The 20038-nt window shown below is 33.4% G+C and overlaps 1 protein-coding gene across 3 annotated transcripts in view; it reads right to left on the reverse strand.

Annotated features, from left to right (window-relative positions):
- The window catches only part of LOC127856856 (SH3 and PX domain-containing protein 2A-like), a 168871-nt gene that overhangs the window by 35082 nt on the left and 113751 nt on the right, over positions 1 to 20038 (reverse strand). For all 3 annotated transcript variants that reach the window (XR_008038213.1, XM_052393011.1, XM_052393010.1), the window contains exon 2: positions 13092 to 13172. Coding sequence is in view for 2 of the 3 variants with exons in the window: in XM_052393011.1 (XP_052248971.1) it covers positions 13092 to 13172 (81 nt within the window). In the remaining variant the exon portion in view is untranslated. The remainder of the gene's footprint in view (positions 1 to 13091; positions 13173 to 20038) is intronic.

A 20038-nucleotide genomic window follows, 5' to 3' on the forward strand; every position in this document is an offset into this window, starting at 1 on the left:
TTAATAGTTGACCCAGCATTTGTAAAAATATTGCAAGACATATACATTTCCAGAAAGGAAATTCATTTCTGCGTTGCAAGACATATACATTTCCAGAAAGGAAATTCATTTCTGCGTTGAATAAGACTGAGATGGTGAAAATCGCTGCACAATTGATGAAGATATGGCTGTTCAAAGCGATGCACCCCGTTTTGGGCTGATTTTGAGTTGCATACCTTGTTATATATATATTTGATAGTGAAATATTTTTTTTCAGAAAAGTTAATTTTTCGTTATAATATGATTATTTATCATTCAAAATGATGTTTTCACTTATTAATATCATAGCCACACGCTACCCACCTGTGCTTTTCATCAAACGGTGAACAAGTTTCTTAAATGTCAATGTTAAGCAGGTGAATTGAATTATATAGGACAGATAAGTAGATTAAATGACTCTAACTTGTCAGCTCTAGTCCACAGCTGCCAGACAACTGGCTTCTATTGAGGATTTACATGTTCAAAAAAGTTTTACTTAGTAATGAGACTTTGTTTATGAAAAATTAACACATCATCCAAATGTCTAGATTCTGATTCATGTGATGTATAAAATAAAAGAACAATTGTCACATTGATCCTTACAGGGCCCTCAATCCATTTTAGGGGAAGCGGGTCGCTACCCTCATGAGGGTGAATTTTTTCTACTTACTCTATCATTATTACATTTGTACATGTTTGCACTATATGCATTTCTTTTTTCATAATTAAGTATGTTTAATAGGATTAATTTGTAATAGAATTGAGATATAATAATCATGAGGCACATCTTTTTTTGTTTTGTTTTTTTAAATCAGGGGGAATTTTCCCTCTAAAAAGGGAAAAAGTATACTTTCCAGGTGGAGGACTGCGGCCGCAGATTTGATAGATCCAGGGCCCTGCCATACAACTTATTATTCACTCTATTTATGAAGTTATAACAAATTTAACCATCTCAGCATTATAATATGAGCCTTACTCTGACAAAACAGGGCATAATGCATGTGCGTAAAGGGCCGTCTCAGATTAGCCTCTGCAGTCTGCACAGGCTAATCATAAGGGATGACACTTCCTGCTTTTTTTTGTATTTTTGTTAAAATGAGTCTTTTTGAAACGAAAATGCTGTTAAGGGGGCATTAAAGCGCCCATGATTGGCCTATGCAAACTGCACAGGCTAATCTTGGACGACATTTTACACATTGGCATTATTGCATTAAACCAAGTTGTCTCAGAGTGGGACTCATATGCAATTATTCCATTATTTGTGTCTTGTTCTGAGAAAACTGGGCTTAATGCATGTGCGTAAAGTGTCGTCCCTGATTAGCCTGTGCAGTCCGCACAGACTAATCAGGGACGACACTTTCTGCTTTTATGGTATTTTTAGTTTCAAGGAAGTCCCTCTTTGCCGAAAATCAATTTAGGTGGAAAGTGTCGTCCCTGATAAGCCTGTGTGGACTGCACAGGCTAATCTGGGATGACACTTAACGCACATGTATTATGCCCAGTTTTCTCAGAATGCGGCTCATTTAATTTAGAGTTTAATGAACATTGACCTTTTTAAATACGGTCTTATTTTGTTCTTGCTGTCCATTTTGTACTGTTCATCATTTAATATTTTTATGAAAAAAATGTGCTGACTGATATCTTAGGTATAAGAATGGAACATAAACATGAAGAAAACTTTATACAGAAAATCCATCTACACAGTTACTTTGTGATAAGAAACACTTCAACCTTACAGACGAAAGATGCACCAAACTTTAGTTTTTAAATTATATGAGCCAGGATCTGGGAAAACAGGGCTAAATGCATGAGTAAAATGTCATCCTAGATTAGATTGAGAAGTCAGCACGAGCTAATAAGGGACCACACTTTTATGGTAGTTTTTGTTGAAAGGAAACTCCTATTTAGGTGGAAAGTGTCAACCCTTGTTCACCCTTGCTAATCTGGGATGACACTACGCACTTCTATTAAATACGTAATCAGTGGTAAAGGGTTAAATACGTATCTCAGTGGTAAAGGGTTAAATACATATCTAAGTGGTAAAATATGTATGTAAGTGGTAAAGGGTTAAATACGTATCCAATTGGTAAAGGGTTTAATACGTATCTAAGTGGTAAAGGGTTAAATACGTATCCAAGTTGTACAGGGTTAAATACGTTTCCAAGTGGTAAAGGGTATAATACGTTTCTAAGTGGTAAAGGGTATAATACGTATCTTAGTGGTAAAGGGTTTAATACGTATCTAAGTGGTAAAGGGTTAAATACGTATCCAAGTTGTACAGGGTTAAATACATTTCTAAGTGGTAAAGGGTTTAATACGTATCTAAGTGGTAAAGGGTTAAATATGTATCTAAGTGGTAAAGGGTTAAATACATATCTCACTAGTAAAGGGTTCAGCCCTGTTTTTCCTGAGAGAGGCTCATATGTTTAAGGTAGATATTAATTCCATCACACAACTGTTAGGCAAATATTATAGTCCCTTCCCAAGTATAGTCACAATATTCCCTCTTATGATACATAACTGATTTTGAAATGATAAGAACCTTTAAAGTTTTAAAATAACACGTGTTGAAGTTGTTATGATTTAGTTACTGAATAATTAAACTGTTCAGAACATTGTATTTCATGTAGTTTATATATTAATATGGTGAAAACACGCCCTGAATCTGTACTTTTACAATAGCATAAATAATAACAAAGAGCACAAATACTGGCATTATGTGAACTACACTAGCACAAAACACTGAATCTTTTTGTATTTTACAATAGGATCCAACATTATTTCATTTTTCATGATTACAAACCCAAGCAAATTAAAAAAAACAGTTTATAACTTGTTCAAGATATATTATTACTTATTATAAATATTATAACAACAAAGGCTGTTTGTAAAACATGCATGCCCCCCATGTGGGCTGCCAGTTGTAGTGGCAGCCATTGTGTGATACGTTTTTTGTCACTGTGACCTTGACCTTTGACCTAGTGACCTGAAAATCAATAGGGGTCATCTGCCAGTTATGATCAATGTACCTATGAAGTTTCATGATCCTAGGCGTAAGCATACTTGAGTTATCATCTGGAAACCATTTTACTATTTCGAATCACTGTGACCTTGACCTTTGACCTAGTGACCTGAAAATCAATAGGGGTCATCTGCCAGTCATGATCAATGTTTCTATAAAGTTTCATGATCCTAGGCGTAAGCATTCTTGAGTTATCATCCGGAAACCATTTTACTGTTTCGAGTCACTGTGACCTTGACCTTTAACCTAGTGACCTGAAAATCAATAGGGGTCATCTGCCAGTCATGATCAATTTACCTATGAAGTTTCATGATCCTAGGCGTAAGCATTCGTGAGTTATCATCTGGAAACCATTTAACTGTTTTGAGTCACTGTGACCTTGACCTTTGACCTAGTGACCTGAAAATCAATAGGGGTCATCTGCCAGTCATGATCAATGTACCTATGAAGTTTCATGATCCTAGGCGTAAGTATTGTTGAGTTATCATCCGGAAACTATTTTACTATTTCGATTCACTGTGACCTTGACCTTGGACCTAGTGACCTGAAAATCAATAGGGGTCATCTGCCAGTCATGATCAATGTACCTATGAAGTTTTATGATCCTAGGCCTAAGCATTCTTGAGTAATCATCCGGAAACCATTTTACTATTTTGAGTCACTGTGACCTTGACCTTTGACCTAGTGACCTGAAAATAAATAGGGGTCATCTGCCAGTCATGATCAATGTACCTATGAAGTTTCATGATCCTAGGCCTAAGGGTTCTTGAGTTATCATCCGGAAACCATCTGGTGGACGGACGGACGGACCGACCGACGGACCAACATGTGCAAAACAATATACCCCCTCTTCTTCAAGGGGGGCATGAATATTATCTGAAGAATGCAATGATATACATTGAACGCATACAATACTTTGTGCTAGCATTTGAGCCTTGCTCTGGGAAAATGGGGTTAAATGCATGTTCTTAATGAGTTATCCCAGATTACCCTTTGCAGTCTGCACAGGCTAATCAGGGACGACACTTTCAGCTTCAGCTTTTTCATGTATAATATTTTTTCTTTAAAGGAAGTTACTTTTATGTGAGAATCCAGTTCAAGCAGAAATTTCATCCCTGATTAGATTGTGCAGATTGTGCAGGCTAATCTGGGACAACACAAACACGCATTGAACCCTGTTTTTGTTTTCCCAGAGCAAGGCTCCCTTTTTCCCAACAACCAAGAATTACCTCACTGGTCTCCTGATAGTGTTATATACCACCAACCACCACTGTGGCAGTGCTGTATCCCTATATCCAAACTATATAATTATATGACTACTAGTTTATAACTGATCAGCCAAATAGCAGTGGACAGTATTACAGAACCCCATATTCAGTCATGCGGAACCAGAGTGACCTGACTCATGACGAAAATCAGCTGCCCCCCCCCCCCCCCCAGTCCCAGTGACATCGATCATGCACGCATTGTGACAGCATGAGTGGTTACCAGCTATTACATGACTTCATAATTAAATCAAGTGCTAATTAATGATTGATACAGTCAAGTGACAGCGAGAATGCAATTAATAAGTCTGGAAAGCACAAACTCAATGAGATGAGGTGTGAACAAGGCATCCTCAATTTGTATTGGATAGACATGAGAGAAACACCATATGTTAAATGACGCAAAGTTAACGAACGTAGGTAAACATACTTATGACATATAAATGTGAGCCGATACGTGATCAACAGTCATTGTTGACCTATTATTTCAGAATATGAAGTATTAAGTATATATAAAATATAAAAATTATATATAAAATATAAGTTGTATACTCCATACATCAATTTTATTCAAAGTGGACATCTCTACAGTAGGTATACTCAGAATTTTTTTAATCTTCTTTGAAATTATGGATAGCTTCTATAGTGACATTCTCATAAAACAATAATGTGCCTGATACCATGAACATTATTTAATCATTATTCTGACAAATCTTCTCTTGTTTTTTCTCTCTCAATTTTTATCATGAGATTGACCATCAGGCTCTTCTTGGGGTTCACAGAGGTTGTATTTTTCAGTTTTGCAGAGTTCTGGGATGGTATTCCAGAAGCATCTTAAGTTAAATTTTATTTTTATCCTTAAATTGTGAATTTAACATCCCTAATGGCAAAACTTTCAACAATACTAATTTATTGTAATATTTAAAGATTGGTTGAGACCTAAACAAAATACAATGGGTTGTTCAGAGACAGTGCTTTAAATTTCAGACTAGTGCTGAATAAAATCAATCAAGGGGCTACAATCAACTTTATTTCCAGATGCCGTCAAGCTCATTAGGTGCCTGGTCCTCAATTACAAAACCTTATCAAAATCTTAAGAACTACCATGCGGATGTCAAGATGAAATCTGGAGTCTTTGCTGTTTCATTAAGCCTTTACAATTATATGAGTCGCGCGGTGTAAAATAGGGATTTAATACATGTGCGTAAAGTGTCGTCCAAGTTTACGCGGAAAGTGTCGTCCCTGATTAGCCTGTGCGGACTGCATTGTAATTGGTTTTGAGCCCTGTTGAGGATTACTTTTTTTTTCTTTTTTTAATTTTATTCTAGATTATTTTAGTGGAGCTTTTAATGTCCAATGTTTAAATTTATCAATATAAAGCATATAATGACAAACTTCAATACATGCCAAAATCTGTGAAAAGGTCCCTTAAGATATCAGTTTACCAAGTGCAAGGCTCAGATGACCTGAAGGCGCTCAGTGCATTGACTACTTCTTTATAAAAACTGGAGGTAAAGTTTAACAAACACACACTTTCATATCTAAGGAAGATTATTAAGTAACATGTAACCATTATAAACAGTCATGGAAATTAAATAGCCTTTATATTTTAAAGTGTTTTTTTTTCTACCCCAAATACATACAGTGTTTTCAAGTGGATTTAAAAGGCGTTTGCAACAATGCATACATTGAAAAGATGAATTACTTCCCACACATACAACAAATCTTAATAGCACTCCACTACTTTCAATGATTTATTTCCGTTCAGTAATCCTTATTCAGGTGATGAACAAAACTTGATTCAAATAGTGTTAAACATGGCACATAGAGTTATTCAATGCTTTTAGATTATCAATATACACTACAGATCCATTATATCGCGATTGACGGGGTCCAAAGATCGCGATCGCGATATATCCGGAGCGCGATATAAATCCAGACATGTCTGACTTAGTTTTTAAGCAGTTGATGTGCAGTTAATGTGTCAAATTTCATCGGTGTTTTCATTTTATGTACGGCGCTGCTTTATCTTTGTATCGTAATAATTGCAAACCAATTTTACATGTACTTTTGTACAAAAACAACAAAATATTTATTTGTATAAAGTAATATCGTAATTAAAGTTTTGATTACCGTGGAAATTGTAATGCAATTATTAATTTTTATTTTCAGGTACAATCAGCGTAATATACACCTACATTTGTGTAGTGTATAAAAGATATACACCTACATTTATGTTGTGTAAAAACCTAGATTTACGCTACTTTTCTAGTTATTATTTTCACGTTTTAATAAGCGATATGGCACGTAATGCGCTTAAACAAATTATCGTTTCATTAATTACGCACAATGTTAATGTTTCGTTTGTCTGATTCTCAAATGAGCTTTACTAAATTTGTAATCCGAAACACGCTTCCGAATTTTAATGCTAATGCGACATTAACAAATTCTAGCGTCAAATAAACAGTGCTAAAATATCCTTTGTCTCCATTAAAAGCGCGCGAAAATTATGCAGACATGTAGAACGTTGCATGGAAAGTGAGGGTGTATTTTGTGTTGTATAAAAACATGAACATCACGTCAGGCGATTTACGCGTATTCAGTGGGAAAAAAAACGCCCGGATTGGACGTTATTTCATCACATCTTTAAATAGTAACAAATGCCAAAATGTATATTAAGAATAATTGCGAATGTGTGTGTGTACTGAGCACTTTTATCGTAAATATTTACCGGAGTTTGCTTTAAAACTGAAATATACGGGATTATCGGGTAATGATGAGCGATATCAACTGTATAATATAAACAAAATGAAACGACTGTATATACGCAGAGTCAAACAATAGTAATAATAAGCTGATAATTAACACAACGACAATTTAGTGTTGATTATTGATGTGGCTTCAAACTGCTAATTGTCTCAGCTAAAATATAATAAGCAAAAACAACAAACTGACATTATTATCGAGAATGAGACACTAATAACTCAAGTGCTGCAAACAACTCAATCCGTGTTAAAACAACACTGTCTGACCTTAAAGGATGACCTTGACAGTGTTAAACATGGCACATAGAGTTATTCAATGCTTTTAGATTATCAATATACATGTAATGTGATTATGATTTGTTTTGTGTTTTGTATTACAATCTTCTTAATCATCATCATCCCCATTATTTTTATTATTTATTCAGTATTTTGTAATATACCATATTTACAACATATGGGATTTTGCAAAAATTGTTTTGTTATGTTAAGTATCAAAGGAAACAAATTATTGAAAAAAAACTATAAATGAGTATGTAATTATGCTTTATCACACACACAATTCATTACGCTTGATGTAAAAAGAGTACAAAGACATTAAGCTGAATGCTTGAAAAGTTTCAAAATGCATGTCCCACTCTAATGTGGAGTAGACAGCAGTTTAGGCCACGACTTTTTTTTTTATTGGTTTACAAAAATTATTTTGAAAATGGTCCATCGGGCGGTCGAAAAAAAAAAAAAAAAAAAAAAAACATCATTGGAAAAAAAAGTTAATACTAATAACATCAGAACAAAGACAACATATCTTTTATAACCTTAACACAGAGACAAAAAATCAAATTATGCCATGAAACACATCTATATCTTCAAATGAAATGAGTCCTAACAGCACCTTATGTAACATCAGGCAATTTTAAACACTCCATTACATGACATGCGTTCTTCTCCCATTAAAACGAAAAACTGCGCTTCATTTCCATAATTGGATGCGCACCATTTAAGGTAGTACAACTGTAATCATTTCCTGCATTTTTTTGTAAGATCGGTTGAAGTCGGCTAATGTCGGTAAATTTCGTAACTGAAGTTGTGACATGTCCGTTTTGTTCGGTTCATTATTTACGAAGTAAAAATCTTAAATAAAAACATGTTTTATATAATTCAAAAATAGATTGTATCGATGATATGCAAAGTACAATATATTACGAGGTCAAAATAGATTTTTATTAAAAAATTGTGTAAAAAATCAACCGAAAGTAATATATTTTCGCGACAACATAAAAAAACAACAATCGTGAATCGTAACCATAAGACGGTTAACGAGTAAAAAAGAAGTAGCAAAAAAGAAAAAAATATGTACGTAGAGTGCAGTAACATTGACTGCCAGTTGGTAAACAGTCTGCAGCGTTTGGTAAACACTGCAGCGTATGGTAAAACCTACACAGTCAAAGACAATGGGAACAAGATGTGTTTGTGAAACACTATGTTCCCGTATATGATGTTTGACCTTGAAGGATGACCTTGACCTTGACCCTTCACAACTCAAAATGTGCAGCTCCATAAGATACACATGCATGTCAAATATAAAATTGCTAGCTTCAATATTGCAGAAGTGACATAACATGAGCAATTTTGACCCAATATATTTGACCTTGAAGGATGACCTTGACCTTGACCTTTCACCACTCAAAATGTGCAGCACCATGAGATACACATGCGTACCAAATATCAAGTTGCTATCTTCAATATTGCAAAAGTACTCATCAAATGAGTGATTTTGGCCACATATATTTGACCTCTGACCTTGAAGGATGACCTTGACCTTGACCTTTCACCACTCAAAATATGCAGCTCAATGAGATACACATGCATGCCAAATATCAAGTTGCTATCTTGAATATTGAAATATTGCAAAAGTGTACATTAAATGAGCGATTTTGACCCTTATATTTGACCTTTGACCTTGAAGGATGACCTTGACCTTGACCTTTCACCACTCAAAATGTGCAGCTCCATGAGATACATATGCATGCCAAATATCAAGTTGCTATCTTTAATATTGCAAAAGTTATTGCAAATGTTAAAGTTGGCGCAAACCAACAGACCAACCAACCAACAGACCAACAGACCAACAGACAAGGCAAAAACAATATGTCCCCCACTACTATAGTGGGGGACATAAAAATGGACCTGGAAAAGTTGAATACCTGCTTTGTTGTCAACACAAAACTTGAAACAGGTAAGGTCACATATATATGATCAGAGCGTTTATATAAAATACACATATGGTAATCATTTAAATAGACATTTAGTTCAAAGATGTAAATAACGGGCATTATTATCATTATATAATAGTTATGGTCTTTGTCTATGCTCTATTTAATGTAAACATCGAGATACAGTTACCAGAAGTAAATGTGTATTTTTTTTAGATCTTGTACTTACTTTTATCTTTGCTATAGTTATATTTGTTTCTGCATTTAGCAATCGTGGACAGCCTGGGTGGACCATCCCGAGTAAACAATATGCTGTGAGCCTGTCCGCATTAAACCTCAAAACAATATCAGACACCAACTTAAAAATAATGGAACAGCCAGCTGGTGAGGTGATAGAGCAAGTTGCCACTGAATCAGATAGAATTGCAGCTAGCGATGCTATCTTAAATCACATGACGTAAGAATCTTTTATTTGGATTATCAGCGGTAACAATAAATTTTTGCATCATTACATGGAAAACATCAAACTATATAAAATGTGTTGTAAAACCAATTATCTATGTTGACCGCCAATCTCACAAGTGTAAGTTAGGCAACGTTTGGCAAGCTTTTTTATACAAATCCTGCATGTCAGAATGTCTGACCAATTCCCAATTCAAAATACAAGTATTTTCGCCCAATATCCGAACTTAACAAAAGTACAAATGATATGTGAATGTATATATAAATATATGTCCTGTTAGAAATAAGATTGAAACTGACAATGTAAAGTGTTATGAAGATGATTTAAACACAAAAAACCTGTTTTTTATTGTTGTTTCTATGGTTACCATGGCAACAGATCTATCAAATGTGTATACGGTATGATTATTGTAAAAAAAATGTGTGACCAGTTCACATGGCAAATTGTGTATTAATTGGACCGTTAAAACTAATGTAACATGTAATGCAAGTGAAGTAGGTACATTTAGCATAATCAGGCCTTTTTTGGTGTAGAATCTGTTCACTATGTCTTATACATATTTGTATATTATGAAATGTCTTTAATATGTATTATCAATATCCGAACTTAACAAAAGTACAAATGATATATGGATGTATATATATATGTCCTGTTAGAAATAAGATTGAACGACAATGTAAAGTGTTATGAAGATGATTTAAACACAAAAATCCTGGTTTTTGTTGTTGTTTCTATGGTAACCATGGCAACCAATCAATCAAATGTGTAAACGGTATGATTATCGTTAAAAAAAATGTGTGACCAGTTCACATGGCAAATTGTGTATTAATTGGACAGTTAGAACTAGTGTAACATGTAATGCAAGTGAAGTAGGTACATTTAGCATAATCAGGCCTAAACAATTCAGCAATGGGATATATAACCTCATCAAACAATGCAGCACAGGAAGGGTTAAGATGCATTCTAAATGTGATATTGCATGTCAATATTTTACTAGATTGCAATGTCAACTATGTTTCCAGTTGAAGGAAGGGAATTCCCGCAGGTTACTCATATGCATTGGTGGAAGTCCAGTCTGGTAGTCAGTTCGCAACATACGTCACGCCAACTGTTCCAGTAAGTCAAGAGGCTTTACAAGTTACAGGCATTTCAATGACTTATGGGACCATGACATTCATGGGATAGGTTGTGCAGCAGTGTCCGGACAATGACATTCATTGGATAAGTTGTGTAACCAGTGTCAATATGTGTGGCTGTCGAAAGAATTATACATTGGCTTGAAGTTTCAAAATGTGTGCTTAGTTGTTCATAATGGTCGTCGTTTTGATTTAACAATTTTTGTTTCAATCTTGGTAAATGTAAGAGCAATTTATATTTTGTATAACTGCGCTTTTATCATTTCCCTATCAATATTCAGAAAATTATATCCAAAGCAGTCCTTGAAGCAAGTTGATATAGTTTTACATTTGCTTGGTGAAACATACAATGCACACGGTGCTATGGCAGATGTGGCAGCACTTAGAAAGTTGCTCCAATTTGTGAATTTGTCTTCAAAAGATCTAATGACCCACAGCTTTTCCCCATTGGCTGTGTCAAAAAAAATTGCTTTTAACAGTGCTAAAGCCCAGAACTGTCCAACATTGACATTGAGCCCACTCATTTTATGAAGGCCTACGCCGCTGAAAATATTGCTGGGTCAGGGCTAAAACTTGTATATTTGACAATGCTTAATAATAGGGGTGGAGAGGATGCAATACGTGATGTTTTCATTTTTTAAAAATGCTGAAGGCTTGCCTAGAGTCACTTATTCTAAAAAGTATTACATTTAGTTGTTCTTAAAATATGTAAGTACGTAAACCAATGATTTGAAAGAAAATTTCAATTACATGTTTTATTTCAGTACCTTCAGTACTTTTTCAGTACATGTAATAACAGTAGTCAGATTGTGTGCATTTCTTTATTTATTTTTAAGTTACAGTGATTTCAACTAAGGTTAGAAATATGGTACTGCATAATCTCCATAATGCTCTTTATAAGTGCACCAAATTTCATCAAAGCACCCTAAGTACTTATCGTAGGATCCATTTTGCGTGCTTTTTTGTTTCTATTGTTAGTAACAGTGACCTGATCAATCACATAAGGTGAAAAATGAAGGGTTGCACTTAATCCCTACATTGCCTTTTATATGCGTGCCAAGTTTCACCAAATTTGCTTGAGAATTTGCAACTTACTGCAGGATATAGTGTAGAAAGCCCTGTCCATGTCAAAGTTTACGCTTATTTAGTTTCGTTATGAAATTTTGCATTTAAAATTTTTGTTTGTACATTGTTATTAAATGAATACAAGCTTGTTAGGTAGGTGGTCATTTGACTTTAAATCTAACAATGTTATAGATCTTGGTTCATAACAGAGAAAAATACTAAGTTAAGTAAGTATACAACTTTGTATTTTTTTTTCACTTGTCAGACCTACTTATGCCTCCACCCCCAACTCCCACCTCACCAACGCCATCCCTACATTGGCAGATTTAGCATAACTGCATAATGTATTAAATATATGTATAAAGAGAGTAAGAACATTGAAGGTGTTGACTGAATTGGTAAATTAATCTGTTTATTTTGCATATTTTGACAATTTGCCATTATGTGGTTTTGTATTTCTTGAAAAATATTTCTTATAGTCCTATTAGAATTTAGTGAATTGTTCAAAATATACACGGGCAAATTACTTTTTTTACTTTGATTAAAGCTGATCACATGTCTCTGCTAAATATAAATGCTCAAATTCCAAAGAAATAACATACAACTTATAAAAAAAAGAAAATTTTGTATGGGTGATTTTTGCATACACAGGTTGAGCTTGTAGTTTTGAAGGACCTTACATAATAAATAAGATTTTTTTCATTATTTTTATCACTCAATTGTCAGAAGCTGGCAAAGTATGCACACATAAGGAAGTAAAACATGCGAAACTTGATGGCAAAGATATGGTTAACTCTTAAAATCATATTAAATAGGGACCCATTAACAGGTCAATGTCATTTCTGATTTAGCATTAGAAGTTTTACACTATATATTACATGTGTACATTAACCCTTTACCACTTAGATATGTATTTTGACGCGTTTGTAGTCCCTTAGAAAATCCAATTTTATTAAAGACCTTTCTTACCAGATTCAAGTTTGAAAGGCTTCATTTCCAACCCTTAGATACTGACGAGCAGCAAACAGTATAAAACCAGAACAGACTGGGAGTAAGTTGCATGCTGTTCTGGTTTTTATGCTGTTTGCACATAGCCATTTACACTTCGCCTCTGGGTGGGAAAGGGTTAAACAACAAAACAACCTACCTGGAAATCGAAGAATCGGCTGTATCTGCGGTAGATGACATTTGTGGAGTCATCCGACCATGTTACATATAAAATGTACACCTGCAATAAAAATGAAATGTAATGTAAAAATGTACACCTGTAATGGAGATAAAATGTCATGTAGAAATGTTCACCTGTAATAGAGATAAATGTCATGTAGAAATGTACACCTGTAATTGAGATGACATGTAATGTAGAAATGTACACCTGAAATGGACATACAATGTCATGTAGAAATGAAAACCTGTTATAGAATACAAGGTTGTTTAGAAATGTACAACTGCAATAAGATACAATTTCATGTAGAAATGTAAACCTGCAATTTAGATACAATGTCATGAAGAAATGTACACCTGTAATGAAAATAAAATGTAATGTAGAAAAATACAACTGTAATAGAGATACATTATTAAGCAAAAATGTACACCTAATATAGCAATTTAATTTCATGTAGAAATGTACACCTGAAATCAAAGTCATATTTAGAAAATATACACTTGCAATGAGATAGAAAGGCAGAAATGAATGTCTGCATTGCAACTATATCACGTAGAACTGTTATCAGTTTGCAAATATATTTAACATCCACAATAGTTCAATAAACTTAAAGTATATAGATTACTATTTTAATTCATGAAACCATATGTGTTTTGTTCTGAGAAAACTGGGCTTAATTCATTTGCGTAAAGTGTCGTCCCAGATTAGCCTGTGCAGTCCGCACAGGCTAATCGGGGACGACACTTTCCGCTTTAATGGTATTTTTAGTTTCAAGGAAGTCCCTCCTTACCGAAAATCAAGTTTAGGTGGAAAGTGTCGTCCCTGATTAGCCTGTGCTGACTGCACAGGCTAATCTGGGACGACACTTTACGCACATGAATTAAGCCCAGTTTTTCTCAGAACAAGACACATATGCTTATACAGCTTTCCCAATTTGTTAAATTACACTCTGAGTCATGACATTGGAAAAGTAACTTATCAGGTATTAAATCTTCTGTTTTAATTTTTAATGTATCTTTTTGCAATGGCTGGCCTTAAGAAATCACACCATTACACTGATTCAGAAATAGTTTGTGGAAAGACAGACAGATATTGGTTGGTTTTGAAAATTCAAGATGTATTGTTTTGACATCAGCACTAGGATGACACCCCATACCTCAAAGCAGTATGTCAAAACAAGCCAAATAATTGATTGAAACTGAATAAGTTAATGAACTATACTTTAATAATGAAATTGTTGAAATAAATAAATGTTTTTTTTTTTAAATATAGGTTACACTCAATACACGTATTAAGGCTCAATTGTATTCACAATTTTCAACAGATAAGTAACAATTAGAACCAGATGCCATTTCTACCTAAGTAAATAATATACATAGTGTGAGGCTTTTAATATAAAAAAAAAATCTAAGAAGCAAAATGAGACCTTAGTCATCTTATTTGGTACTGGGTAAAATTACTAATAGGCCAATGACACAATCAACCCATAGGCCAATGACACAATCAACCTATAGGCAAATGACACAATCAACCTATTGGCCAATGACACAATCAACCTATAGGCCAATGACACAATCAACCTATAGGCCAATGAACACAATCAACCTATAGGCCAATGACACAATCAACCTATAGGCCAATGTCACAATCAACATATAGGCCAATGACACAATCAACCTATAGGCCAATGACACAATCAACCTATAGGCCAATGACACAATCAACCTATAGGCCAATGACACAATCAACCTATAGGCCAATGACACAATCAACCTATAGGCCAATGACACAATCAACCTATAGGCCAATGACACAATCAACCTATAGGCCAATGACACAATCAACCCTATAGGCCAATGACACAATCAACCTATAGGCCAATGACACAATCAACCTATAGGCCAATGACACAATCGACCTATAGGCCAATGACACAATCAACCTATAGGCCAATGACACAATCAACCTATAGGCCAATGACACAATCAACCTATAGGCCAATGACACAATCAACCTATAGGCCAATGACACAATCAACCTATAGGCCAATGACACAATCAACCTATAGGCCAATGACACAATCAACCTATAGGCCAATGACACAATCGACCTATAGGCCAATGACACAATCAACCTATAGGCCAATGACACAATCAACCTATAGGCCAATGACACAATCAACCTATAGGCCAATGACACAATCAACCTAACAAGTTAAACAGATGCATAAGCTAACACTTGAAATATAAACAGGAAGTTTGTTGCAGTTAGTCTTTTTTGTATGAGGCTAATGTTTAATAAAGTTATGCGCTTAACTTTTTTCATTTTCTGTTGTACTAAAATCAAACTAATGATTCATCTTACAATAATAGTTGATGATAATATACTGAAAAATAATGTATTTACAGTACTGTACTTGGAAAATGATCAATATAATATCGTCCACATTGAAAAGTGAACACTGATGCATAGGAAACTCATTTTTATACTGTGTGGGCTTGTTCAAGTTTATCCAGTTGCATTTTTGTTCAAGCTTAAGAGTCAAATGGTTAAAACATTGAAAATAAGAGATAAAGAAAGTTGAACTCCTAGATATTATTATTTCTGTAAATAAGTGATGATATCAATAATTGATGTAAAATTTTAAAACTTCTACTTTGTATACATGTACAACAAACATCCCTAATACAATAGGATTTTTGTTAACCCTTCATGATAATGTCAATGCAAAATAAGTATTTGTCTTATTGGCTGTAAATAAATTGCCTCTGGCTATGAAATGTTGAAAGTGTTATAGCTCCTTTGCTATGAAGACTAAAAAGTTAGTTGTTCTCAAGAGTAGGATGCGTACAAATTATTGCATAACAAAACCCATATACATTTAAAAATTAAAATAGAACTGATTTTGGATGAATGTTGAATGCCCATAATAAATAATGTGATTGTCATGTGCTCAGTTCCCCATCTTCTTATGTGTGAGTCAATAAAATACATAACTTATAAAATCACTTTAATCTTATATACACTTTTGAAAAAAGAAAATCATTAAATACATAAATAATTCATTCTTTGTAATAAATAATATTTTTAATTCAATTTAATAAGTAGTCAAATTTGTTGACGCTCTCAAATATTAAGCTTCTTTTTATATTGGTAATATTTCCCAAGAATTTAGCCCATATAGACCAGTTGAATGTTATTGTTTATATTCGGGATTTTCCGCGCATGCGCACTGACTGGTTGGCAAAAACACTGGTTACAGTAACGTAAAACATGTACAAAGGGCTTTTGTTTAGTCAATAAATTGGTAATAAAACCGAAATAAACATTAAAACTATTAAAAAATAGTGCCAATATATCATATTTAGTACCAAATAAATGTATATTTCACAAATAAAATTTTCTATTCATAAAAATACAAAGTAGTTATAAGCATAGAGTAAACGTGATCGGAAGACTAAATACTGACCAATTCCACAAAACAAAACAATACATTAGCCGTATTCTTTCTGATAGTGAGACTTTAATAAAGTATATTTCAGCAATAATAAAACATATATTCATTGTATTATAATTATAAGTGGTGTGGATAGTGTTATTTTTTATCAGCGATCGATAGTGTCAGAGGTACATTTAATCAATTATAAAACAAAGCCCTAAACAGCGGAATACATTACAATTTTTAAATATTGTGGTAATTTTATTTTACATTGAATGAATTTTCGTTTCGTTTACATTGAATGACAACATTAATACAATTTAGCATATAACGGAAAACCCCTGCATATTATGCAAATTGAACTGTATTTGCATGTATATTGAAATCTCTTTACTAGTAATAAGGAGTGCTAAAAATCTAGAGTTTTATGAAAAATGCATATATGTTATTTATTTAACGCAATTATTTTTTACCCTATTGTGATTGCTTGTGTTCATGATGGTGTTTCGTACACTGCAGTAATTTACAATCTGTACACGTAATAGTGGAGTTTACTTTTGCTGGTACCCGTTAAATACCTTAATTGCGTAGCAGTAAAATTGCACAATATTTTAAATGTATAGTTATTAAACAATGTATTATTATGATTAAAACTGGCTTATATATATATACTCTAGTTCCAGTTAACCCATTTCTCCGACAAATGTCTTATTTTTTTAAATGTTAAAATATTTTATTGAAGCAACTGTTCAGTATTTTAGCTTTTAAATTTGGCTTAAATGACTGCTCAAGATGCCAAGAGATGACAAGGTGGTATCATTACTTGTGTTTAATGACCAGACACTGATCTGCCACATGTGGTTTATGCAGGGACCCACGTATATGTCCCTGGGTTTATGAAGTATCCGATCATAACGAGATAATCAGTTTGTGATGAACAAAGGTGCAATTAACACCCGGGATATAAATGCTGCAACAAAGATTGTCAAAATTAGTGTGAACAATTAATTAAAACAATTACATTAATCAAGAGAATTTAATTAATGTGTAACAAGGCAAGTTTTTCCAAAGACCTATAAAATACATTTTACGGGTCTTTGTTTTTTTTCCAAACATATAAAGGTTCAAATCAGTTACCCTATGTTGCGTACTTAAAATTGACCTATTGGTTGTTTGTTATCATCCTTATTGTTTTCGTTCATTAAATTTAATTTATTCTGAAAGAATTTCAATTTCTGAGAATGTTTTAACTAAAAATGGTCGCGAAGAAGTGCCAAGTAGAGAGATTTTTGTGGTTACCACATATCGAGCTCTTAGATTGTGTTTCCACTCCCGAGTTCGTTGTTAGTAAAATCAAATAATAACAACAATATAATCGTTTCAAAGATGCATTTTCTTGCATGCTAATGTTTTATTCAGACATAATTAGTAAAATTATATTTGATATTGTGCATGATTATCCTTAAAAACGATGATTTTGTCAACATTCTCTATATGCGCTTATATGAATTCTACCTCTTTTTGCCAACCAGTGGGCTGAGTCTAAACTTTGCAGGTGTGCGTGACGTCACTCGTCACATGGTCTATAAAAAATATCTCTATATTCTTTCAGGTATGTGTATAAGAGGTATCCGCAACTCGATTTTAAGCCAAACATGCTGTCGCACAATGATCGCGCATGCGCACTCGTATGAAGCCGAAAACAAAAATAGTGCATCTGACGTCTTTCAGTATGTAAAAAAAATGTTTAAATCACCGTAATTTAACGGGCATTGAGACTAAATAGAGATAGTATAATGACAGGTATGTTTTCAAAATCAGTTACCACATGTTTATTTATGTTTAAGATTATGCTGATTAAGTCATTAATTCGGGTTAAAATATTTGCCTTAGGTAGAGGATAGATTTCAAAATGGCGGAAATGTATGTTAAACAAGCCAATATGTACCAATTATATTAGATTATACTGATTGTTAAAATTTATATAAACCGAATGGATAATGTATCGTATGTTGTCTTGGAAATATTTGAAAGGCAGATACGATATTAATTATGTTGGCTTTCTTGCTTGGAATTTGAGGGAAAATAGCATTGTAGGGGTAACAATAAGTTTATGGTATATTTTGGACGAAGCATCAAATGTATTTAAACATCTTTAAAATATAAATGGAAGCTGCAAATTTACTAAACTGATGTTGCTAAATGGTTTGCAAAAAAATTGTGGAGTTTCTACTTAGTAATTTTAATGCTATTTAAGTTGGAATGAGGGATTTTTTTATCCAAATGCACATTTTACAATTTAAAACAAAATTATGTTTACATCTATTAAAAATTCGTTTCATGATTTACTACAGTTATTCTTTTCAAGTTGCATTTATGGATGTTTTGTAAACCTTTAACAAGATAGAAGATGATTATGTAACCTTACATTTCAGGTTGATGTGCACTTAACCATTCAGTGTTGACTTTACTGGAAGAATATTCAAAATGCTTTGTGCGAAGATGACCACGCATTCCAAGAAATTGAAGCATAAGACCTGTCACATTCATCACATTGATACAATGTCTTCTTATGTGTCCTTTGTATCATTTATCTCTGTATTCCTACTAACTTGATAGATTAAGATTTTGGTTCCTGTTCTACTTCAGAGTCACTATCACTAAAACAGTATTCACTTTCTGTAAAATCACCTAATACCTTTTTAAGCTTCTCAATATCGGAGAAATTAAACAAAATCATCTTTACTTTATGCAATACTGAACAACACTGAGATTGTAGATAAAAACTAATGAATAGTACAATTAAGGTTACATTAACAAGATAATTGTTTTTGTTTGAATTTTTAGTGCAATACCGAAAATGAAAACGGCGTGAAAACAGTTAATGTCGGAACAATTTAAAGGACGCATGCTTATTAGCATGATTAAGCAATTTCTAAATTTGTTGCAAAGATCTATTGTGATTGTACTTGTTTGTTAAATAAAGCGGCCTATCAAAGGTCAATATGTGAAAGTTGTTCATGTGTGTTTGATGTGTGACAAATTTATTTTGAGAATATTCCTGTACTGATTGAATAATGTAGGCTAAAGACTTGTTATTACAGTAGACGCACGTGTATTTTTTATACACTTTTATATAATTAATCTTTTAAACAATTCAATTGATGTTTGTATTACATAATTCATTTATATAAATAAACGTCTCTTTGTGAATAGTTTTAAGCAACTGATGGGAAATCACAGATGCAATATCTGACGCGATTGAAAACACAACAAATCGGTAACGCAATTTTGGTAATATTTTTCATCTGTTTTCTAATTAAATATCAATTTTCAAGCTTTCGTACGATGGTTACTTCTTAAATATTTAAATAAAAATGGTAAATATTTGATGATCTCAAATTGAAGATCGCGTCTCGCAGCCGCTTAAATCGACCGCGGCTGCTAGTACTGTTGGTTTTAACTCGGCGCAATACATTGAATAGTTCAA

Source organism: Dreissena polymorpha, chromosome 14 (assembly GCF_020536995.1).
Source record: "Dreissena polymorpha isolate Duluth1 chromosome 14, UMN_Dpol_1.0, whole genome shotgun sequence".
Classification (NCBI taxonomy): domain Eukaryota; kingdom Metazoa; phylum Mollusca; class Bivalvia; order Myida; family Dreissenidae; genus Dreissena; species Dreissena polymorpha.